Here is a 23,656-nt window from a genome sequence, read left to right on the forward strand (position 1 = left end):
ATTTACAAAAATATTTGTTAAAATTTATAAACTTTGATTTCTTAAATGAATATTAGAATCCAAGTTTATTACATATTAAACTTTGACGTCTAAATGTCAACTTCTTCTTTTTTAAGTCTACAATCAATTCGATTCGAAATAATTGAAAAGGGTGGTTTCAATAGGGTTGGATGTACTAATAGTTGCCTATCAAGTACACTTTTACTTGTACACAGCTAGATTAATTAAAAAACTATTTAATAGATACAGGGACACCTCAAAAAGGATAATTTCAAGAGGGTTGGATGTACGAATGGTTGCCTATCTAATATACTTTGACTTGTACACAGCTAGATTAATTAAAAAACTATTTAATAGATACAGGGACACCTCAAAAAGGATAATTTCAAGAGGGTTGGATGTACGAATGGTTGCCTATCTAATATACTTTGACTTGTACACATCTAGATTAATTAAAAAACTATTTAATAGATACAGGGACACCTCAAAAAGGATAATTTCAAGAGGGTTGGATGTACGAATGGTTGCCTATCTAATATACTTTGACTTGTACACATCTAGATTAATTAAAAACTATTTAATAGATACAGGGACACCTCAAAAGGATAATTTCAAGAGGGTTGGATGTACGAACGGTTGCCTAACTAATATACTTTGACTTATTCACTTTTACTTTTTTTACATAGCTAGAGTAATTAACAAAACCATTCCAGTGATACAGGGGTACTTCAAAAAGTAATCGCAGCCACCAATAATAATTTTATTCTTAGTAAAATGAAAATTATGGTTATTTTCAATAATCTAGTATGACTTTCATCAATTTTGTTATGATTCTGTTCGGATTTATACAAAATGATACTCGTTAATGATGTTTTTGGTCGTTTTTGTTAACCTATCTGAATACTGGGATATTTTCAATAGTATTCAGAGACTCCTAAATCAATTCTTCGTTTAGGTTATATGTTATATAATTATTTTAGGTTAGTTCATGATAGAGAAATGCAACTTTATGACGGGAAAAGATTAATTGGTAAAAATAGATACGAGATTTTAAAAAAAAATTACAATTTGACCGAACTTGATTTGACGCAAAAAGGCGTTTACGCAATTCATCCCGATTTTAAGATAGTTGCCATTGGAGAACCCCCCAATCTACAAGCGGCAACGGGAAATTGGTTATCACCGGAAATGCTGAGTCTATTTATTTTCCACGAAATGAGAACGCTCAGTAAGGAAGAAGAAACGCACGTCGTCGCCAGTAAAGTAAGTCCCGACAACTGATAATTTTATCGATTTATACAGGGCGTACCGTTAACTTATTTTTTTCACTTTTCAGTACGGTCCCATATCGAAATCGCTAGAAAAAATAATAGATTTGGCGCACTTACTACGAAACAGCTCGGACTCCACTTTAACCAACTTATCCGGTCATCTATCGACCAGACGTATCCTAAAAATAGCTTCGAGACTCACCGAGTACCCCACCGAAGATATTTACTCGATAATGGACGAAACTTTCATGATAAAATTCCTCCCTTCGCTTACCCGACAAGTACTAGACAAAACCATGGAAAAAATCGGAATAAAACAATTACCCCGTAAAGAAAACGAAAAAATACGTTGCGATATCAAAGGAGGATTTGTAACGATAGGAAATACCGTAGCCCCGGTATATAAGTCCGATAATTTAACGAAAGTACCCGAAACTTTATTCTACGACGTACCGCAACATTTATCGCTAATGGAAAAGTTACTACAAGACTTCCAATTGGGTTATAACCTCTTATTAGTCGGTAACCAAGGTGTCGGTAAAAATAAAATAGTCGATAGATTTTTACAGGTGTTGAATCGACCCAGGGAATATATCCAATTACATAGAGACACCACCGTTCAAACCCTAACCGTACAACCGACCATCAAAAACGGGATTTTGGTGTACGAAGATTCCCCTCTGGTTAAAGCGATCAAGCACGGTCGAGTACTAGTCGTCGACGAAGCCGATAAAGCCCCGACGCACGTCACTTGCATTTTAAAAAGTCTAGTGGAATCGGGTCGGATGAATTTGAGCGACGGAAGGAGAATCGCTCCGCGAAATCATCGAGATAATACCGAAAATGCGGTTGTAACTCATCCGGATTTTAGGATGATAGTATTGGCGAATAGACCGGGATTTCCCTTTTTGGGAAACGATTTTTTCGGTGCTTTGGGGGATCTTTTTAGTAGTCACGCTGTAGATAATCCTTCCAAAGTATCGGAAACGGAACTTTTGAAACGTTACGGACCCGACGTCTACGTCGATATTATCGAACGATTGGTCGGTATATTCGACGATTTAAGAACAATGGCCGATCGGGGTTTGGTTAATTATCCTTATTCGACAAGAGAAGTTGTTAATATCGTCAAACATCTACAAGTAAGTCGGTCATTTGATTAGAGTCGTTTCGTCTATACCTAAAAATACGGCTACAACTCCTCCGAGGTATCTAAACCTTTGGCCGAAATGGACGGAGCAGTAACCTGCAAAAGATCGGCCACCTATTTAATCCTCAGACTTCTTTGATGATACGTTATCGATATTTTGGATTATCTGATGCTTCTGGTCCAAAATTTGAATCCTTTGCCTCCTTTTTCGTCATGATTATCTGCTTTCATATTGCCTGGTATACCTTGGTGACCTGGTAATCGCATTAGGGTTACTTTGCTTCTGTTAGCTACAGCTTTGGAGTTTTTTCACATTCAAATGCCAGCTTGGGCCTGCGTTTGATAGCCTTTAAGGTCGTTTGGTTTGCGTTTCGAGATGTTTATTGATCCATGATACACGATCCTTGTTTACGACTCCGAATGGGGAATCTTTGTTCGACATGCTAAGCATTTAGTCCACTGGTTTGTCACTACTTTCGATCTGTATCGATTCTAACCTGTAAAATTCCCTAAAATGATTTTTTATGTCTAAATTAGCCCGTGGACGCCGCTAGATGTCTCTTTTTGTCGACTAGTCGATCATGTCGACATGGGATGTTTATAATCATCAAGCTATCGATTCCGTCTATTGTTTCGTCAATACTTTTCAACTTTATCGGTTCTAGAATCTTTAGGAGATCTGTCAAATTGCCTAAAATGAATTTTTCTGTCTAAATTAGACCGTGGACGCCGCTAGATGTCTCTTTTTGTCGACTAGTCGGTCATGTCGACATGGGATGTCTATAATCATCAAGCTATCGATTCCGTCTATTGTTTCGTCAATACTTTTCAACTTTATCGGTTCTAGAATCTTTAGGAGATCTGTCAAATTGCCTAAAATGAATTTTTCTGTCTAAATTAGCCCGTGGACGCCGCTAGATGTCTCTCTTTGTCGACTAGTCGATCATGTCGACATGGGATGTTTATAATCATCAAGCTATCGATTCGGTCTATTGTTTCGTCAATACTTTTCAACTTTATCGGTTCTAGAATCTTTAGGAGATCTGTCAAATTGCCTAAAATGAATTTTTCTGTCTAAATTAGCCCGTGGACGCCGCTAGATGTCTCTTTTTGTCGACTAGTCGATCATGTCGACATGGGATGTTTATAATCATCAAGCTATCGATTCCGTCTATTGTTTCGTCAATACTTTTCAACTTTATCGGTTCTAGAATCTTTAGGAGATCTGTCAAATTGCCTAAAATGAATTTTTCTGTCTAAATTAGACCGTGGACGCCGCTAGATGTCTCTTTTTGTCGACTAGTCGGTCATGTCGACATGGGATGTCTATAATCATCAAGCTATCGATTCCGTCTATTGTTTCGTCAATACTTTTCAACTTTATCGGTTCTAGAATCTTTAGGAGATCTGTCAAATTGCCTAAAATGAATTTTTCTGTCTAAATTAGCCCGTGGACGCCGCTAGATGTCTCTCTTTGTCGACTAGTCGATCATGTCGACATGGGATGTTTATAATCATCAAGCTATCGATTCCGTCTATTGTTTCGTCAATACTTTTCAACTTTATCGGTTCTAGAATCTTTAGGAGATCTGTCAAATTCCCTAAAATGAATTTTTCTGTCTAAATTAGCCCGTGGACGCCGCTAGATGTCTCTCTTTGTCGACTAGTCGATCATGTCGACATGGGATGTTTATAATCATCAAGCTATCGATTCCGTCTATTGTTTCGTCAATACTTTTCAACTTTATCGGTTCTAGAATCTTTAGGAGATCTGTCAAATTCCCTAAAATGAATTTTTCTGTCTAAATTAGCCCGTGGACGCCGCTAGATGTCTCTCTTTGTCGACTAGTCGATCATGTCGACATGGGATGTTTATAATCATCAAGCTATCGATTCCGTCTATTGTTTCGTCAATACTTTTCAACTTTATCGGTTCTAGAATCTTTAGGAGATCTGTCAAATTGCCTAAAATGAATTTTTCTGTCTAAACTAGCCCGTGGACGCCGCTAGATGTCTCTTTTTGTCGACTAGTCGATCATGTCGACATGGGATGTTTATAATCATCAAGCTATCGATTCCGTCTATTGTTTCGTCAATACTTTTCAATTTTATCGGTTCTAGAATCTTTAGGAGATCTGTCAAATTCCCTAAAATGAATTTTTCTGTCTAAATTAGCCCGTGGGTGTCACTAGATGTCTCTTTTTATCGACTAGTTGATCATGTCGACATGGGATGTCTATAATCATCAAGCTATCGATTCGGTCTATTGTTTCGTCAATACTTTTCGACTTTATCGGTTCTAGAATCTTTAGGAGATCTGTCAAATTCCCTAAAATGAAGTTTTCTGTCTAAATTAGTCCGTGGACGCCGCTAGATGTCTCTTTTTGTCGCTTTAGTAGCGTATCTAAGGCTGTAGTTGATCATGTCGACATGGGATGTCTATAACCATCAAACTATAGACTCGGTCCATTGTTTTGTCACTACTTTCTGGTTCGATCCATTCAATCCAATCATTTGTTGTTGTGATAATCAAGTATGAGGAAAGCTTTTCAATCAATTTTCGTTTTAGAAATTCCCAAATACTGATTTGGAAGATGTCCTTTTCAACGTTTTCGATTTCGATAGATACAATACGGAAACCATTGAAACTTTGGGAGAGGTACTAGTGAAGCACGGATTTTCAAGTAAAAACGTTTTAACCGCCGAATATGTTGCATCTAAAAGAGCCAAAGAAAATATACAAATGACAATAAATAGATATAGCGGGTGAGTAATAAATTTTTATTGTATCTGAATTATAATATTTGTATAACCTATTTCTTCTTCTATATCTTAATTGGGTTAGTGACCAGTCAGTACATTACATCTACCAAATTTCTTTTAAAAAACTAATGAGACACTTTTTATTTTCACTAAGTAAACTGTAAGAATCGCTGAAATGTTTGAACCTCGTACGTGAACTGTTTCTTCTTCCTCCATGTACCAGTAGCATCAGTACTACCTATAGTATGAAGATGGCGTCTTAAATCACCGTTCCCGGTTAAAAGATTAGTCCCCGATAGAATTTCTTGACTGTTTAAGTGGAACAAATGATTGGTAAGGGAAGTGTCTCACCTTATCTCATACCAGATGTTTCCATACATCTCCGTAGAGTTTTATTTATCACCAGACCACTGAAAGTTGTAATAACTACACCAAGAATTGGTTTTGGGTACATTATCGGTTTTGTGCAGCAGTAGAATCAGGTACTCAAAAGAATACTCATTAGTTCTTTGCTTGCACTCCAAACGTGAAGAGGGAAAAATTATTTTGGGGTTTCTTACTCAGAAGCGTGTTGCATATCAATTCCTGATTTATGTTGTAGCAGTTTCATTCTAATTTTTATCTAATCATTCATCAAACTTTTCAGTATTCAGTATTTTCTTCCCTTGTAAGATATTTCATTCTTTTAGTCTCATTTTTATAAACTTCCATAGGGTTTTAACAGAAATTCTTTCTATCAGTTGTACTACTCATGAGTAAATCTGAAATTGATATTTTTAGGTTAGATGTGAGTCAGCCAAAACATGGTAAGGAAGATCCGAAGAACGAACCTCACGTTGGTGGTAACACTTGGGCCGGTGGTACCGGTGGTAGAGATACAGCCGGTTTAGGCGGCAAAGGAGGACCGTATCGATTAGATAAAGGTCACAAAGTACATCAGGTAAAATTAGTAACGTATCTAACCGTCGGCGTAAACAGTTTTTTTTATTTTATGTAGCTTTCGGACGAAGAAAAAAATTCGGTTCCGGAACACGTTAGAAAAGCGGCTAGAGAAATGGGAAAGAAAGCTTTTCAAGATAAATTGAAAGAAATCGGTATGAGTCCGTACGATCATTCGATTTATTCGCAATTTTCCAACGCCGTCGAGCGGGAAGTTCAATCTTTGAGGATAATTTTAGGGAATTTACAAGCTAAAATTAAAGAGAGACAATGGTACAGACATCAAACGTCCGGGGAACTAGATGACGTTAAATTGATTGATGGTATATATTTTTCTATAAATATATTGAATTATATCCGTTTTATTTTAGGTTTACTCGGTGAAAAAACTATCTTTCGACGAAGAACCGAACTAGATCCGGAATTAGGTACGCCGCAAATAAAACCCAAACTATTTAGAGTTGTGGTAGATGTTTCTGGTAGCATGTACAGATTCAATTCGTACGACGGTCGTTTGGATAGAGAATTGGAAGCTGTCGTATTAGTTATGGAAGCGTTTGAAGGATTCGAAGATAAAATTAAATACGATATTATCGGTCATTCCGGCGAAGAATTTAATATAACGTTCGTTAAACAGGATAATCCGCCTAAAGATAATAAAGAAAGGTTGGAGGTGATACGGGTAAGTATGTAGTTATTGAAATACGATTTTTCTTCACTTTTTTATTAGTTTATGAGATACGGGTTGATATATAGAAATTTTATTGTCGATAATAGGCGCGGTAGGAAAGTTTGTGAACTTGTAGTACCATATTTTTGAAAAACCCTGTATTCGAATGTTATAATTTTTGTCTGCAACATGTTTCTTTTGTAATTTGTACGTTTTAGACTATGCATGCGCATTCTCAATTTTGTTGGTCGGGAGATCATACTTTGGAATCGTCCAAATGGGCGGTGTCCACTATAGATGAAGAAAAATATGACGAGGCTATTGTTATAATTCTTTCTGACGCCAATTTGCAAAGATACGGTATTTCGCCATCGGAATTGGCCAAAGCAATGTCGGTAAAACCGAGCGTCAGCGCATATGCCGTATTTATAGCTAGTTTAGGGGACCAAGCAGAAAGGTAAGTTTTATCGGTGTTCTGATTTTGTAGAAAATTGATTTTTTTATATTTAATTTCATCAAAAATTCGTTTTTCGAAGGTTCATTTGGCTAAACATTGGTTGAAGTTCAGTTTGGCTGGAACAGGACTTGTCCCAGTTTACTTTGGTCCAAAATGGTGTGTCTACCTACTCTGACTATGAGATTGACGAGTATGACTGTGATATTGTAGTTAATTTAACCAAAACTTCACTTTTCCCGGTCTAATTTTCTCCAAAATTGTTTTTCTTTGGGAATTTAATTTGGTTAAACACTGGGTCGAGTTTCATTTGTCCACAACTGAACTTTGTCTAGTTCAATTTGGTCAAAAATTGGATTTTCTCAAGTTTAATTTGGCCAAAAACTGATTTGATCAAAACTTCACTTTTCCCGGTGTAATTTTCTCCAAAATTGTTTTTCTTTGGGAGTTTGATTTGGTTGAATACTGGTTAGAGTTCAATTTGGTCAAAAATTGGATTTTCCTAAGTTTAATTTGGCCAAAAACTGATTTGATCAAAACTTCACTTTTCCCGATGTAATTTTCTCCAAAATTGTTTTTCTTTGGGAGTTTGATTTGGTTGAATACTGGTTAGAGTTTAATTTGACCATAACTGGACTTTTTCTAGATCAATTTGGTCAAAAATTGGATTTTCTCAAGTTTAATTTGGCCAAAAACTGATTTGATCAAAACTTCACTTTTCCCGGTGTAATTTTCTCCAAAATTGTTTTTCTTTGGGAGTTTGATTTGGTTGAATACTGGTTAGAGTTCAATTTGGTCAAAAATTGGATTTTCCTAAGTTTAATTTGGCCAAAAACTGATTTGATCAAAACTTCACTTTTCCCGATGTAATTTTCTCCAAAATTGTTTTTCTTTGGGAGTTTGATTTGGTTGAATACTGGTTAGAGTTTAATTTGACCATAACTGGACTTTTTCTAGATCAATTTGGTCAAAAATTGGATTTTCTCAAGTTTAATTTGGCCAAAAACTGATTTGATCAAAACTTCACTTTTTTCCCGGTGTAATTTTCTCCAAAATTGTTTTTCTTTGGGAGTTTGATTTGGTTGAATACTGGTTAGAGTTCAATTTGGTCAAAAATTGGATTTTCCTAAGTTTAATTTGGCCAAAAACTGATTTGATCAAAACTTCACTTTTCCCGATGTAATTTTCTCCAAAATTGTTTTTCTTTGGGAGTTTGATTTGGTTGAATACTGGTTAGAGTTTAATTTGACCATAACTGGACTTTTTCTAGATCAACTTGGTCAAAAATTGGATTTTCCTAAGTTTAATTTGGCCAAAAACTGATTTGATCAAAACTTCACTTTTCCCGGTGTAATTTTCTCCAAAATTGTTTTTCTTTGAAAGTTTGATTTGGTTGAACACTGGGTTGAGATCAATTTGACTACAACTTCACTTTTTCTAGTTCCATTTAGTCAATAAAATGGCTTTTCTCAAATTTTATTTGGCCAAATATTGGTTTGAGTCTGAAAATGATTATCTGAATTATATAGGTTTTTGACTTTTTTTAGGTTAACGCAAAATTTACCAGCTGGAAGAGCCTTTATATGCCAAGATACTAGAGAATTGCCGCATATTTTAAAACAAATATTCTCCTCATCTGTTGTAAATAATTGAATCAAATTTTTAAAATACCAGACATATTTTTTCAATTAAAACTTGTTATGTTTGAATGTATTTTTTAATTTATAAGAAAAATTGGACCAAAAGTTGAAAATTGTAAAATATATTCAAAAAAATAAGTAATAAAATATGTTTAAATTAATATAATATACATGAGGAATGGTAGGACCAGATTATCCACTTGCGTTGTCTTCGCTTCCACCAACGAAGTGACGAATATTGCGAAAAATAATTTTCCTATTTCCACAGACGACATCAGTTGAATAAATCCTATAACACGAAAAGAAAAATCACAATTACTTGTGAGAATTTAACCTATGATCCTGAAAAAAACCACAGTGCCCACAGATGGTTATTGAAACGTACCAAAAAAAATTAATATGTACAATAATCCAATTTGAGCTAACATACAAGCTACAGTTCCTTCGATAGTCTTTTTTGATCCTAAAAATAAAAATTAATTTATTGCAAAAGCATAAGAATTAATTAATACTCACCGGGCCAAAAAAATTTCCCATAAGTAGATCCAATAATACTAGCTGCTGTATCCCCAACTCCAATACTTAGTATTCCACTTAAGAGAGGAACTAAATTGAAAGAGGCAGAATCAGTGACGTCGCAAGGCGACGGATGGATCCATAACGGTAAGGAACATCCTGCGAGTAAGTATACTGGAGTCAAAGCTAATGGTCCATCTTTTTCATCATTAAATACTACAAACCCATCTTGCAGGTGGATACCAATTGGCGGCATACGTAACAGTCGTAGAATCTAATGAATTAGCATTTGGAAAAATGAATTGAAAAAAAAATTCCTTTACCTCTAAGGCTATAAATATTCCTAAGACAACTCCACTTGCTAAATACAAAAATGAACATCTGTATAAAAGTCCTGCTATATAAACAGCGACAGCTAACAAATGAAAAATTTTTCTTGTACCAGTCGAAGCTTTTCTAGCATAAAATATTTGGTTAATTATAGCAAGAACAGCTATACCGGAACAAAATATCCAGTATAAAATCAGTTTAATCTAAAAATAAAGATATAACAATAAAAATTATTTTCAAACAATAAAATATAAAATCCATATTGAAACTTTTCAAATTTTCCATCCCACACTTTCCCAAATCCAAATCTATCATTTGTAGTTTAACTTATTAGTTCAAATGGTACATAGATGGTTCTCAAACACCAGACGGAACTAGAAACAAACACTCCTAAAGCCTGGATAATCTACTAAGCATTTATCAAGTAGAAACTAAACTATGGACAAACAAACTATTCATAGGACCCCAACCCTTCTGTTGTATCAGCTACAGAACAAAAGTAAAAGCATTGAATTTGGTATCACTCCCAATAGCATAGTTCACCTAAATGTACTCCTTAAAAAAATAAAGAACTGAAGGAGAAAGTAGAATTTTCTTAACTCCAACACACCTAACAAATCCATCAACATATTTCTAACCTTTAATTATCTAGGACAAGTTCTCCTTGGTATATACCATTTTGTATTACTCCAAATAGCATTATATCACCTTAAAACCCTTAAAAAATTAAGAACTTCCTAAACAAAGATATTGAATATTTTATAATTTTGTAGAAACTTGTAAACTAGCCCCAATTTGGGAGGTTGATTCCATTCCTCAATAGTGCATCAGGAAAGTACAACTGAAATTTGATATCGAGTAAGTTATCAAGTAAAGAACTTACAGTGGTCCAGTCTTCAGTCATTTGGTCGTAAATCCATAAAACAGGACTCCTTTGGAGTAAAATATGTAGAGGAATGATGATAATAGTTGTTATGATACCAATAAATACAGTATAAAATATAATGGTACTTCCTATTGCAAATAAATAAGAGATATAAGCAATCATTCCAATTCCTAAAAGTCCTAGCTGAAATAAAAACTTATTTAAATGAATAAATAATCATCAGACCGACAGTACTTGCAAGCAAAAAGTGGATACTGAATAAAGCAGAGGAGAACAAGTGAAATAGATGGAAGAGGAAAATACTTGGGAGGGAGACATATAAAGAAGGACAAACCAGGAAATAAGGAACCTGTATGAAGAACAGGAAATTAGCAAAATTGTAAGATCCAAAAGACTAGGATGGCTGGGAGACTTAGGAAGAATGTCAGGAAAACGAGATCTAATGGAAAGAAGAGTTCAGGACAAGAAGGCAAGAAACAGAAAAGAATAGAAGAAAATTATTACCACACTATGGGTTAAGATGGCTTGGGTGTAACACAATATATAGAAATGAATAAACGAATTACATTTAATACTCACTTGAATTATTAAAGTTGCAACTTGCATATTACTTTTAAAAGCCATACTTTGTGATATATGGTTTATAACATTTATAATTGTGAAATATAGGAAAAGTATTAAACTTTGACTGATAATTCCAGCTTCTCCTAATGTAAAACATTCTTTAAATTTCATCAATATACATTTATAAATGCAGAAATATAATATTGTTGAAAATAAGCTTCCAAATAATGAAAAGACCAGATCTAAAATGTTTTATTAACACAGTAAATAAAAGAATATAAATAATAAAGAGTTATAAGAGAATGAGGAAAAAAACAAATAATAACATAACAGTTCTTTATTTCATTCAAAAATAGTGTGATTCTGCTACTATTTATCATTTTTTATAATTATATTTGTTATTTAAATTTTCAATTTACCTTTTTCCAAACTAATATGAAATAGAAGAGTTATAATCAAAAATGCTATTACAGTCCACGGTGTTAGAATGGTCAATATTTTATTCTTGTACTTCTGTATTGTAATTATTACAGACACTATTATCATGCCCGTACATACTAATGAAGCTAATTTGTAAGTAGGTGTTGCAATAATTGAATGTTTTAGAGTTGATAAAATTACCGAAATTGGCAATAAAAACAGTACCCAAAGACCTGAATCGCTGTTTGGTCTAAAATTAAGTACAAGTTAATTTTAAAAGTTCAAAAGTTAGTGATATAGTACCTTTGTTTTATGTTATTCCTTATAAAGAAATCCCCGTGCATAATGTCATGTAATATTTGTAGTGCTCGAAAAGTGCAATTTCAATTATCTACCAATTTATCACATTTAATTAACAGTTTTATCATGCATTTTTGTGATATTGTCATTTTGACTTTGTGATTTAACCTATAACACGAAATTTGTAAATAAATATTCGTGATTGGCAATTTAAAATCTAATCGTCCACGTCACTTTTTCAAATCGTACGATTTTTTTGGTTTAATTTATTTACTCGAGTACAATAGGTGGGATGATTAGAAAAATAAATTAATCTATATTGTAAACAGTATAAATTTTATTTATATTAAACTCAGACTATTCGTGAATTTAGTAATACGGGAATATTTCATTGTGTTAAGCTAGGTTCACATTTGGCAAGTTTATTTGCGGCCACTAAACTTGTTAAGGTGCAACTTCATACTGATGTTCGACGCTGGCTTAGAGCGTCGTCCCGTTGTACAATTTTGACTGAAGCGTAATCTTAAATTAATACAGCGTCAAAACTAAATGTTTAGCTTTTTAAAACAAGTATTCAGCTTAAAATGTAACACGTTCATAATATCTAATACCTGACAATTTATATTTAACACACACTTTTATTTTTATAGATTAACAGACCATTGAACAATTTAAGGAATTATCAAATTCGGCAGATGCACATTTAAAAATGACAGCCGTGGAATAAACAAAAGCCTTTGATGTAACGAATTGTCAAAATTAGCAAATGCCCGTTTCAAAATGATAGCTGAGGGGTAGACCAGCTAGTTTACTGATCTACTTGCTGACTTTTTTCGAACTTTCATGTGCAAACGGTCACGTCAAGTTAATTTCTTTTAAAATAAGAATTTAAGGAATTTCATTTTTAAATTTATACAAAAAATATGACATTTTGTGGAAGATAAAGTTAAACTTAAGTGAAGTAATTCGATATAAAAATCTTTAAATGAGTTAATAGAATCGGGATTTAAAAATTTCCGTTTATAGACCAGAAATTTTAACTGAATTTCAAAATTTTTTTTAAACTATTGGCGATTTCACTTGCCAACTTTAACGGCACTATGCACATTTCACTATTAAGTAGTACTAAGCAAATAAACTTGAAAATTTATGAATAAAAAATATCAAGTTAGTTTATTGACCGCAGATATTTTCCGCCAGCAAACTTGCCAAATGTAAACGTAGCTTAAAAGATATTTCCTTAATGTCAAAAATCTAACCTAAAATGAAAAAATTGTGAATTACCAATTTGTTATTTTTAGGTAATGAACGTTGGTTACATATTTTGAAATATGGAATAAATCACTGTTTTACATGAATCCAATTTATCAAGTTACTAGTTAAATAGTGAATTATTAAAATGAACGATGTCAAGGAAAATTCGAATTTTAAAAGTTATATTGGAGAATCAGAACTTGAGGTATTTATATAATTAAAAATTTTCAAAGTGTTTCTAAAGCAATTTTTAATGTTTTAGTCTATCACTTTAGACGACGTGCAACGAATAAAACTTTTAGATGGTGAGAAAATATGTTATTTTCCACAATGTCGAAAATATAGTTTTGTATTTTAGGTGAAACAATTGTACAAGAAGAATCAAAAGTAATCCTGTATCAACCATTAAGTGATAAACAAAAGTATGGAATGGGAAATTTAGCAGTTACCAATTTCAGATTATCATTCATGACTGCCGATGAACTGGAACCTTCAAATTGTTATCAGCAAAATTTGTTACTAGGTATAAACGAAATTTGTTTGTCTTCCATTGACGTTGTTTATCAAATCGGCGATAGATCCAAAAAGAAATTATTACCAGGACAAAATGTCACTGGAAAAATCAAAGATATACTGATCATTTGTAAAAATATGAAAAGTTTTGAGTTTAGTTTCAAACATAGTTCTAAGGACGGTGGCAAGAAGATAGTCAATGCTTTGTTACATCATGCGTATCCTAAAAGACATTCTTTATTATTCGCTTATGATTATAAGTAAGTACAAATCGTATATTCACTAGTTTCACAAGATAAATAAATATAAGTTATAATTTCATAATTTTAGGGACCCTTACGTGAATAATACTTTAAATAGGGAAGCCAGATTTTTTGATAAGAAGCCTGACTGGGAAAAAGAACTTAAAAGAACGAAATGTCAAAATTGGAGGATATCACTAGTAAATTTCAATTACCAGGTGTCCCCGTTGTTAATAGAAACTATAATTATTCCACAATCTGTTACCGATAATATACTAAAGGAGGCTGTTGAAAAATTCAGGAACAGATTTTGTCCTATATGGGTATGCCCTTATTTAACTTACCTTATGAAATGTAATTTATAATTATTTACAAGTTTCATTAAACTCTCATTAATATTTGCATAAGTTTATATCTCAGATTAAATACTGCAGATATCTCAAAGAGATGGAAAAATGAAATTATGAGAAAAATGCATATTTAAGCTAATCTAAGGGTTGAGGATGGTGAAGAGGTAGCAAGTTATAATAAGTACTATATACAAAACGTAAAATTAAACTAAGTCGCGCGTGCCGAATCGCTAGTAGCAGCGTAACTTCGCTGAGACCTAGGCGTTCGAGATCTATTCCCATCACTGTATCTAGAAAGAATGAACTTCTAGTTCAATCCAACATCTTGTCTGGTTTCATGTAATAGGAGGGTGTGTCATGAAACAATGTGAAAAGTAGAAGTCTGTTAGTATGCTGGTGTTTCCTAAAACGTGCTAGCAGGTATATGGGAGAGGATTAAGTTAATTGCAGGATATTAAAAAGGATATGAAAGAAAGGTGTCTTGAAATTCCCAAAAGAAGGTAACTTGGAATCTCTAGGACAGATATCGGTCAATCAGGAGTTGAAGGATTATTATTTTATTGAGGGAGTTGTTCCTGGAGATGCTCAAAGTTTAAAATGTCTTGAATAAGAGGATACATGTGAGGGCCACCGTGGTCGCCACAAGTTACACAGTTATGGAATTGAGCAAAATGTCATTTTCATTTGCTAATTTTCGCATCAAAATATCAACTTTTTAAAAAAAGTCGGGGGGGGGGGTTTTTGTTCATTGAAATCCCCATTATCCAATGGTGTGAAAAAATATTCATTACTATGATAAGTTTTTCTAGTAAATGTTTGAAAAATGTGAGATTACATGTTACATTCATAAGAATGAGTCATCAGTGTGTGAAATTTCAATAGATAGCTAAAAATTGTACATAATCATCAAATAAAAAATGGCCTCGGATTTTTTCATTATTTTTGCCTTTTCTTATAAAATTTACCATGATAATGGAAATATTAGAGATTTCAATGAACAAAAGACTCACCGACTTCCTTTTTATTACCCACAACTTTGTTGTTTAGCTTTTTTCATATATTCCCTTCCTTTCCGATGGGTTTCATCCCACTACTGTTTTATTTAATTTTTTACCATTTTAACAAGCTTTAGCCCTGGTCTATGCCCAGTAGCTGCCAAAGGGGGTAATAAAATAGACTTTTCAATGCTTTTTAGATTTTCTTTCAAACTTAGAATATTTTCTATAATCAAATAATCGATGTAACCTGTAAATATTACTGTGGGTTGTATTATAAGTATCATTTATCGAATAGATATAAGACGAGTATATAAAATTAACTAATGTTTAGGTATGGGGAACAAGTAAAGGAGCTGCACTAGTCAGAATGGCGGATCTTTTGCCAACAATTACAGATCGTACAGAAGAGAATAAGCTCTTAGAACACATTCGTAAAAGTCATCCGGACAAAAAACCACCACATATAATCGATCTCTCCTCACCCACCCCCAAAGATATTCAAAGTAGTTATATAAAACTTAGAGACCTGTGTACACCGGATAATACGAGAGTGTTCAAAAATCAAGATTTTAAATTTTATGGTTTATTGGATAGTACAAAATGGCTGTTATATGTATCCATTTGTTTAGCTAAAGCGCAGGAGGCAGCCGAGCATCTAAATATAAACGAACTGACTGTTGTTCTACAAGAAGGTAAGTTATAAGATATTATCAACTGATAAGATAATCCAGAGAGTTGTATCCTTATTCGATAATATATATTTTTTTGTTTTTTTCAGGAAACGGTCAAGATCTCAACTGCGTGGTTTCTAGTCTTACTCAGCTGCTGTTAGACCCGTATTTTCGAACGAAATTCGGTTTCCAATCGCTAATTCAAAAAGAATGGATCGCTCTAGGCCATCCGTTCGCCAATAGACTCGGTCACATTTTATGTAAAGATATTGAACCATCGCCTATATTTTTGTTATTTCTCGATTGCGTTTGGCAGTTATTACAACAGTTTCCTAATGCTTTCCAAATAAGTGAAACATATTTAACCACCCTCTGGGATTCTGCTCACGTGTCAGTGTTTGATACATTTTTGTTTAACAGCCATCATGATAGATTCATAGCGGAGAACGTAAGTCATTTTTAAATAAAATAAATTACTAAAATATGAAGAAGCAACAGCTCATTAGATTGTAGACTTTTTTTTGATATTTGTTAGGAAAATCAAATACTTGTATATACGAGGTATGTAAGAAAAGTACTTAGTTACTTAATCCTATGTCTATCTACCCTTAGGTGAGGGGTATTCTTTTTTCTTGGAGTCTTTTGGTCTTTTTGTTTGTGGTAGCACCTCATCTAGTTTCTGATCTCTGTTTTCAATTACTTTGTGATCTCTTTTATCATTATTTTTTTAAATAATGATGTTATGCCGCTGTATACCAATGAAGTGATTGTTTCTACTTTTGGTAAAAGTGCTGGAAGGCTTTTAACTGTTTGCTTACAGTCTTCTAAACATTTTTCAGAGTTTCTGACGTCCATTCCAATTTTGAGGCAAAAAAATTCACAATAATTAAAATTGTGATACTTGGTGTCGTTGGCAAATCTCTAAAAAAACATCAATGCACTTATTTCTTCAATTATTGTTCTGTACAGTTGCAGATTATTCAAATTAGTGTATTAGTAGTATTCAAATGATATTTTAATTGTGCAGACTTGAAACTTGGACTGAGTAACTATATATGATATACAAGATATTCCATTCAAACAAACCAACATTGTCATTACTGAGCTTTTATTTTCCCAATCTTCAAACTAACCCTAAATACCAGGAAGTAAGTGAACCTTCTTTTGCTAGGTTCACTTTCCTTGCTCAATTCCATGTTCTGAAATAATTTTTGGATTTACTTATGATCACATCATCACTAATTTAAAGTTCAGGAATTCTATTGATCTATCAGTACTTTTCACACTTACCTCGTATTATCTCAAAAGCTGTTTTTTATTAATCCAATAATTTTTTTTGGGATATTAATTTTTTCTAAAACATGTTTTTAGGGATCAATGATATTACGGAGCGTTTGGGATTGGAGGGAACAATTTACAGAAAAAGACATCGGTCTTTTTTGTAATCCATTATTTGACGACAGCATTTGTGAACAACTTACCCCTAAAACTGGTGTATCGGCCTTAGATGTTTGGCTGCAATGCTACTTTAGGTAATAAATCTAAAATACTCAATAGATTATTTTATTTTATTTTTTTTAGATGGTTACCAGATTTAGAAATTCGCAACGGTGGTAAACCGCAAGTGGATTTATTCTGTCGATATCTAGTCTCAGAAATATTACAAACACAACAAAATATGGGTGAAATGAACGGCAAGCTAAATAAAAATAAGGATCAATATTTAGAGTTGATAAGAAAAGTGAATAGCTTCTTTCCTTTTAGCCATAATTCTAGTTCGGTGTCTGGTGAAATTACCAACAGTGTGTTATTGACCGGAGACGTTCTAGATACACAATCTATACTCAATTTTAATAACGATTGAAGTGCCTGATAGCTTTTTAGTATAATCACTGCACCAGTGTAAAGAAAAAATGCGAATAGTGTCATTATTCTTTTATGTCAAATAATTCTATATAAATCTTACCTCAAATAATCTAATTACATTCACATATTTCAATTTATTTTATAATTTGTGCAGTTTTTTGAAAATTATCTTGATAAATTGAAAACTAATACATTTTTTGCTACAAATCTTGTAAATCATATCCCGCAGCTTGTGTGAGGACATTTTCTTGAAAATATTTCCGAAAGAATTAGTAAAATGGCAAAATGTACATACCATGAGCATTTTATTTTACTTTTGATAAGGAATCATAAGTATAACAAACAATAAGGTCTTCCTAGATATTAATTCTATAAAAACGGCCATAACATCATGTAAATAAATTATAAAAAACAATATCAAGAAATTCCCACCGTATATTGCGAAAATGTCCGCATCCGCCAAACTTTTGATTCTATTAGCCTAATAGAACAGGACCGGCCTCACGATCTACGTCAGTAGACGAGTTTGTAACATTACTTATATACATCCAGCAGATTTATGCTTATTTTACTAAATCAGTTTTATTTAGTTCAAAAATATTTTAGTTTTAACTGAAACATTCAATATTTAGAAAATAGTTGAAATATAAACTTTCTTTTCGAAACTAATACTTGGATTTTTTAAAATAAATAAAATATCCTATTGGACTATTAAAATGTGATAGTGAAAATCATTGGGGCTTAAAAATTTTAGATTTAGACCACTAGTGCTGCTAGTTATTAAAATTGTGGTACGAAACTTTTGATTCTGACAAAATTTGTAGTAAATGTTGAAATTTTCACATATTTAAATCGAATTTGCCTATTTTCACTAAAACATACATTATACTGTTTAGTTTTTCGATATCCCGGCTCGAAGGACCAGACAGTGTTCCATAAATAATGCTATGCGCTGGTGCAGTAAAAAGACATAGTTCCCTGCAAATTTTTCATTCCTTAACTATTTACTGCAGATATATTTGAGATTAACTGAAATTTTGCAATATTTTTTGTGTATCTAAAACTAATTCAGTTTATGTATATCACAAAATAACCATGAATATCCTGTTTTTATTCAAACAACTTCTTATGAATCATATAATGTTTCAAAAGGAATTTTCTTCCTATAATTAGTCTTCTGGGTAAATTAATATTTTGTTTGGGGTAAAAAATAGTGTCACTACATATCAATGTTGATGTTTGAAATACCACTACACCTACCAGCGACTTGTGTTAAGCTCAAAGGACTAATTTAATTGTGAGTGTTGATGAAGTGATGGTAAATAAAATTTATAGTATGAGTATCACAAATTGTTCTATAAAATTCCCACTTGAGCAATGTTTGAGCTACAAAAATAAAACTTTTCTTCCATAGTATTGTCTGCAAATCAAATTGATTCTATGAAAATGTGTTTTACAAAATGGAAAAAGGTAATCACTATTTTTTCACTAAAATTAGTTTTTTTTTGGTGAAATATTTCGTTTTATACTGTGACTCAGTAGATATTCTGTCATTTCACTTAGGCGCTTCAAGTTTTTGGGTGAAAATATCAATTGGCCTGCAAGACAACATTTTTGATTTCCAAATTTTAAACCAATGCAGATAATTAAATCCAAAGTTTCCTAAGTAAATGTCATTTAGATACTTATCTTACCACGTAGAACTACAGCCCTATGTGGGCATTAGCCTATAGAATTGTGTCCGGTGACTTGGTGCATCATCATACAATTTGGAGATCATTAGGGAGTCTTTTAAACATTTTAAAAATTACATGTCCAAACCATTAGATTTGTAACGAATAATGCCACTTTCTTTCGAATTTCATTTGAACAATTTATAAGTTATTGTGATATGCATAAACATTTTTTTTATTTAATATACTTTAAGGTATAAAACAGTATTCAGCAGATCATCGATATTACATATAATCCCATTTGTATTTTGTATAATTAAACGTTCAATTATTTTGTTACAATAACTACCTGAAGTATTTTTGAAATGGTGTTATTTTTATTTAAGTGTATAACTTTAATGTACAACTTATCTATAATTCAGTGATAATTTTGTTTTTAAAACCAAAAATGTTTATTTATGTTTTATTTATAAAAATAAACGATTTTCATTTACTTTGTTCAAAATTATTATCAAAAACCAAAAAGACCTTCTCCCTCAAGGAGCTTTGGAACTTGACTGTCGTCCTCAAAGAGGCGCTGATACCTGAACTCTAATCAGGTGTTGCAAACAATGCTTGCGAAATTCCAAGGGCCCTGTAATCTTCCTCTTACCCCCGATGGTTCTGAACAAACAGGAACAATGAAACCCTCTACCCAGGAAGTATTGGTTTCTATTTATCTTGAAGCTCTGACCTGGCCTAAACACTGTAACATCAATAATGTGGATAATAAAAAAGAGAAGGAAAGTTGCGCAGACAGATCAGGATTTAAAGACTCCGAATCCTAAGGTCTCTTCGACCTTCAAACCCTCCTCCAAGATTTGGATAAAGCCTGTTATCAAGAGTCCAAAATCTCTAGTTCTAGGCCTATTGAAAAACTAATCGTAAAACTGCACCTGCAGTAGGGCAGAGTCAAATGAGACGATCCGACAACGGCTTCACAGAAGAACAGCTGCTGGATTTCATTGACGTGGTCTAAGTCCATATATGGTGTCCTTTGAGCAGAAAAATTAAGCCACCGGAGTTTCTCCCTCTTCAGCTGGTTATGAATCATCATAATTCGGCAAAAGGCTCAAGCCAACGTGCCTAATCAGCTTCTCAAATGACATCAATGGGACTGTGCTTAACGGTGCTCTATTCTACTATGAATTATGAACCAAACTTTGTCGAAAATTATCAAGTAATTTTAATGTAAAAGAAAACACTAGTTGCTTTCCAATTTTTTAATCACTTTTTTAACGAAACCCATGTACTAGATGTTAATGAGTTTTGCACACAGGAATTAATTGGAATAAACTTCTGTGAGTTATGTCATTTTAAAACAAAATATTTATTTGTTGCCGTGTCCTAAATACAAGATATTCGATTAATTGGATACAAAATACCAATACTATGAAAGCACTTCTTTATAACTATACTTTGAATTAGATACTACTTTCTAGGACCATTTTAGCGACACTGAAAACAATTCGGGTGCGTTCCACTAAGCGTTCATAACGCCTGTGATACTCTTTTAACTGTACTGTTCTGTTATTGTCACGGCGAAAACGTCACTAATGACATTATGACTAACTCTCACGATGACTTATGTCAAAACGCAGGTCAAAAATTAAATTATTTTATGCTGTCAGGAATATTTTAGTATAAGTTGTTGTAATTTAAACAATAAAATTTTTGTTTTCTCGGCGCGTCGAAAATGTTTATAATTTCTTCATCATCATCGTCAAGTTCGCTAAATATTAAGTGCAAATCTTCAATCATTCTATCAATACCTTTAATAATATTGAAATAATGTAAACAATTTGAAAAAGTTAGGTTCGGATCCACCGTTAAACTGAAGTCTAAGCCGAAGTTTTTCACTGAACGTCATCTATAAAAAGTGAAATAAACGTTATCTGTAGTTTAAGCCGATGTTTGAGGCTTAAAATTCACTTGTAAAAGTGGAAAGACCGTGGTCATGAGTGCTTAGTGGAACGCACCATTTACTTCATAAACAAACTTTTTTATATTATCTATGATTCTGTCAATGGCTAGTGCAATAAATTATTGAATATATAGTTTGTTATTATTGGTAATTAATAATAATGACCAGCTTATTCACTTGAAATCGATTAATTTGCTTTGACGTATATGTCAAATTATTATCAAAAACTAAATTTCTGTAAAAGTTACTTGATATTAAAATTTTATTTATCAATCAAAATAACAATGGATTGAATAAACAATACTTGAGTGACTATCATTATTGTAGAAATATTTCCTCATCTTATTTTTAAATATAGGTTAATATTAGGAAGAAAATGGAAAATTTTTCTAGTAACGTCGAACTGGAATTTATATACCATACAAATTCTGCGTGGGCTTTAAAAAATAGTGATAACATAGCTAATAGAGATCTCGTACAATCTATGTACGATGTTCTAGTTCAAAATAAAGAAGTGCGAATTATTCCTTCGGCAATATCTTTGAATAGTGATGTTCAAGTACTACCTTCGTTCCAGTATGATCCCCCGACAACCAACGATCTAAATCATTATATTACTACGTTATTAAGTTCCCAATTAGAATTAGCGAAAGAAGTATGTTCATCCACACAGTTTTCCTTGATTTTGAAACAAAGGCTGTTAATTTTAAAAAGAATATATTATGCCTTGTTGGTAAAGTATCATGACAAAGAGAAGACAGATAATTCAAGTTGTGAAACTAGTACTACTAGTAGTAATAGTACAGTGCCTTTAGTATCCAGAGAAGTAATATCAGGTTCACAAGCTCTTTTAGAAGTAGGAGTTAAAACTGGTTTAAGTCTACTCTTCTCTTTATTGCAACAGAATTGGCAAGTTAGTGGAATTCTTGGTAAGTATGATTTTTATTTTGAAGAAAGTTCCCACTGTTTTGAACAATTCACTAATTAGCAGAAAGAAAATTAGTTTTTAAAATTACTTAGCAGCATTGATATTCTTTAGGAAGCTTTCGATATGTGTAACAAAGCTTTATATCAATTACCCACAATTAGACCCAGTATCATCTTAATGTTTGCATATCTATGGTGTCATTTTATATGAATTAAATCAAAAAGTGATACATTTACTGTGAGAAAAATAATATATGTAAATATTTCAAGTATTTGGAAAATGTAGTAGCAAAAGCAAATTGTTCTACAGCAAATATTTGCTATAAAAATGATATTGTATATCATATATGTGTTTAAACCAAAAAGACAAGTTCACTATAAAATTATCATATACAAAAAAGTTATTTTATACTAAGTTTTAAGAAAATCAAAAATTTTAAGTTGATAATCAGATAGGTAAGTTCCCTAGAACATGTTCCTCAAGGTATACATCTTATAAAAAGGTAGACAATTAGGTTACAATTATAAGAATATATTGAACAATTCAAAATATTATTTTACTTTTATAATATACAGGGTGTTTCTAAATTCATGAAACAATATTCAGTGATTGCTTGTAAGAAATTAAGGGTCTTTCCTGTAATTTCCTTAGCCCACTATTTTCCAAGATATCACCCTTAAAAAGTGGTGGCTAAAATTAAGTTTTTATTATTTTTTTTTCTAAACATGTACGCCAATATATGACACGTAGGCTTCAGTCATTTATTTTGGCAGTTATAAAGAAAAGAGAAGAACTTGGACTCGAATATAGAAAAATGTACTGGATAATTGTAAGAAACTCCACTCTGTCTCTACATAATAAGCTTATGCTTTACAAGCTGATAATTAATCCTGTATGGACTTATGAAATCTAACTATGGGGATACACCATGCAATCATCCAAAGCAGAACATAGTAAATACCCTTTGGAACATTCGCATTAGGGACTTGGAAAAGGACACTGTTGACCAGACCATAAAAAAATTAGGCAAGATTGAAAAAAGAATCCATCATCATATCAATGTCGAAGCTATTCAGCTCCTTGACAATACTGGATTAGAAAGAAAACTTGAGAGGATCAAACCCTTTGAGTTAGTTTAGTGTTTTTAGTGCAATCAGTTATATAGTACCTAAAGAACTCTGATGAGTGTATTTAAGTTTCAAATTGTATTGAATTTAGTTAGAATTAAATTGATCATTGGTGACTGTTGACCAAGTTGTTATATGCTAAATGCCTTTATGGGTGTTTAATTTAGA

The 23,656-nt window shown here is 32.6% G+C and overlaps 4 protein-coding genes across 9 annotated transcripts in view; 3 read left to right on the plus strand and 1 right to left on the minus strand.

Moving 5' to 3' along the window:
• The window catches only part of LOC130445493 (von Willebrand factor A domain-containing protein 8), a 26,003-nt gene extending 16,969 nt beyond the window's left edge, over positions 1 to 9,034 (plus strand). For 3 of the 5 annotated variants that reach the window (XM_056781135.1, XM_056781131.1, XM_056781130.1), the window contains exons 8-14: positions 981 to 1,263; positions 1,337 to 2,413; positions 4,991 to 5,187; positions 5,965 to 6,124; positions 6,182 to 6,805; positions 7,012 to 7,250; positions 8,795 to 9,034. In XM_056781135.1, the coding sequence (XP_056637113.1) occupies positions 981 to 1,263; positions 1,337 to 2,413; positions 4,991 to 5,187; positions 5,965 to 6,124; positions 6,182 to 6,805; positions 7,012 to 7,250; positions 8,795 to 8,900 (2,686 nt within the window). In that variant the 3' untranslated portion in view covers positions 8,901 to 9,034. The remainder of the gene's footprint in view (positions 1 to 980; positions 1,264 to 1,336; positions 2,414 to 4,990; positions 5,188 to 5,964; positions 6,125 to 6,181; positions 6,806 to 7,011; positions 7,251 to 8,794) is intronic. The other 2 variants (XM_056781134.1, XM_056781132.1) reach the window with 1 other exon arrangement.
• On the minus strand, positions 8,946 to 12,130 carry LOC130445498 (dolichol kinase). Its single transcript, XM_056781144.1, has 8 exons — positions 11,907 to 12,130; positions 11,603 to 11,853; positions 11,199 to 11,425; positions 10,617 to 10,802; positions 9,727 to 9,936; positions 9,404 to 9,677; positions 9,273 to 9,350; positions 8,946 to 9,176 (listed from the first exon to the last, which is right to left on the minus strand). Exons 1-8 carry the CDS (start codon positions 11,945 to 11,947, stop codon positions 9,040 to 9,042), a joined length of 1,404 nt encoding a protein of 467 aa, XP_056637122.1. The 5' UTR covers positions 11,948 to 12,130; the 3' UTR covers positions 8,946 to 9,039.
• A 1,010-nt stretch (positions 12,131 to 13,140) lies between these two features.
• LOC130445642 (myotubularin-related protein 10-B) lies at positions 13,141 to 19,963 on the plus strand. Its single transcript, XM_056781393.1, has 8 exons — positions 13,141 to 13,362; positions 13,420 to 13,462; positions 13,516 to 13,930; positions 14,001 to 14,235; positions 15,592 to 15,952; positions 16,039 to 16,379; positions 17,303 to 17,463; positions 17,513 to 19,963. The coding sequence occupies exons 1-8, from the start codon at positions 13,303 to 13,305 to the stop codon at positions 17,793 to 17,795; spliced, it is 1,899 nt and encodes a 632-aa protein (XP_056637371.1). The 5' UTR covers positions 13,141 to 13,302; the 3' UTR covers positions 17,796 to 19,963.
• A 1,551-nt stretch (positions 19,964 to 21,514) lies between these two features.
• LOC130445157 (probable E3 ubiquitin-protein ligase HERC1) overlaps positions 21,515 to 23,656 on the plus strand; it is a 33,773-nt gene continuing 31,631 nt past the window's right edge. The window contains exon 1 of one of the 2 annotated variants that reach the window (XM_056780682.1): positions 21,515 to 22,362. In XM_056780682.1, the coding sequence (XP_056636660.1) occupies positions 21,810 to 22,362 (553 nt within the window). In that variant the 5' untranslated portion in view covers positions 21,515 to 21,809. The remainder of the gene's footprint in view (positions 22,363 to 23,656) is intronic. The other variant, XM_056780683.1, reaches the window with a different exon arrangement.

This window comes from Diorhabda sublineata, chromosome 6 (assembly GCF_026230105.1).
Source record: "Diorhabda sublineata isolate icDioSubl1.1 chromosome 6, icDioSubl1.1, whole genome shotgun sequence".
In the NCBI taxonomy this organism is placed as follows: domain Eukaryota; kingdom Metazoa; phylum Arthropoda; class Insecta; order Coleoptera; family Chrysomelidae; genus Diorhabda; species Diorhabda sublineata.

Bases quoted from the DNA above. Each gene is read 5' to 3' on its own strand.
- LOC130445642 (XM_056781393.1), top strand. From the start codon at position 13,303: ATGAACGATGTCAAGGAAAATTCGAATTTTAAAAGTTATATTGGAGAA. The intron at 13,463-13,515 runs GTGAGAAAATAT...TTTGTATTTTAG, and splicing joins ACGAATAAAACTTTTAGATG to GTGAAACAATTGTACAAGAA. The intron at 15,953-16,038 runs GTAAGTTATAAG...TGTTTTTTTCAG, and splicing joins GACTGTTGTTCTACAAGAAG to GAAACGGTCAAGATCTCAAC.
- LOC130445498 (XM_056781144.1), bottom strand. From the start codon at position 11,947: ATGCACGGGGATTTCTTTATAAGGAATAACATAAAACAAAG. The intron at 11,854-11,906 runs GTACTATATCAC...ACTTAATTTTAG, and splicing joins AGGAATAACATAAAACAAAG to ACCAAACAGCGATTCAGGTC. The intron at 9,177-9,272 runs GTACGTTTCAAT...TTCGTGTTATAG, and splicing joins GTACATATTAATTTTTTTTG to GATTTATTCAACTGATGTCG.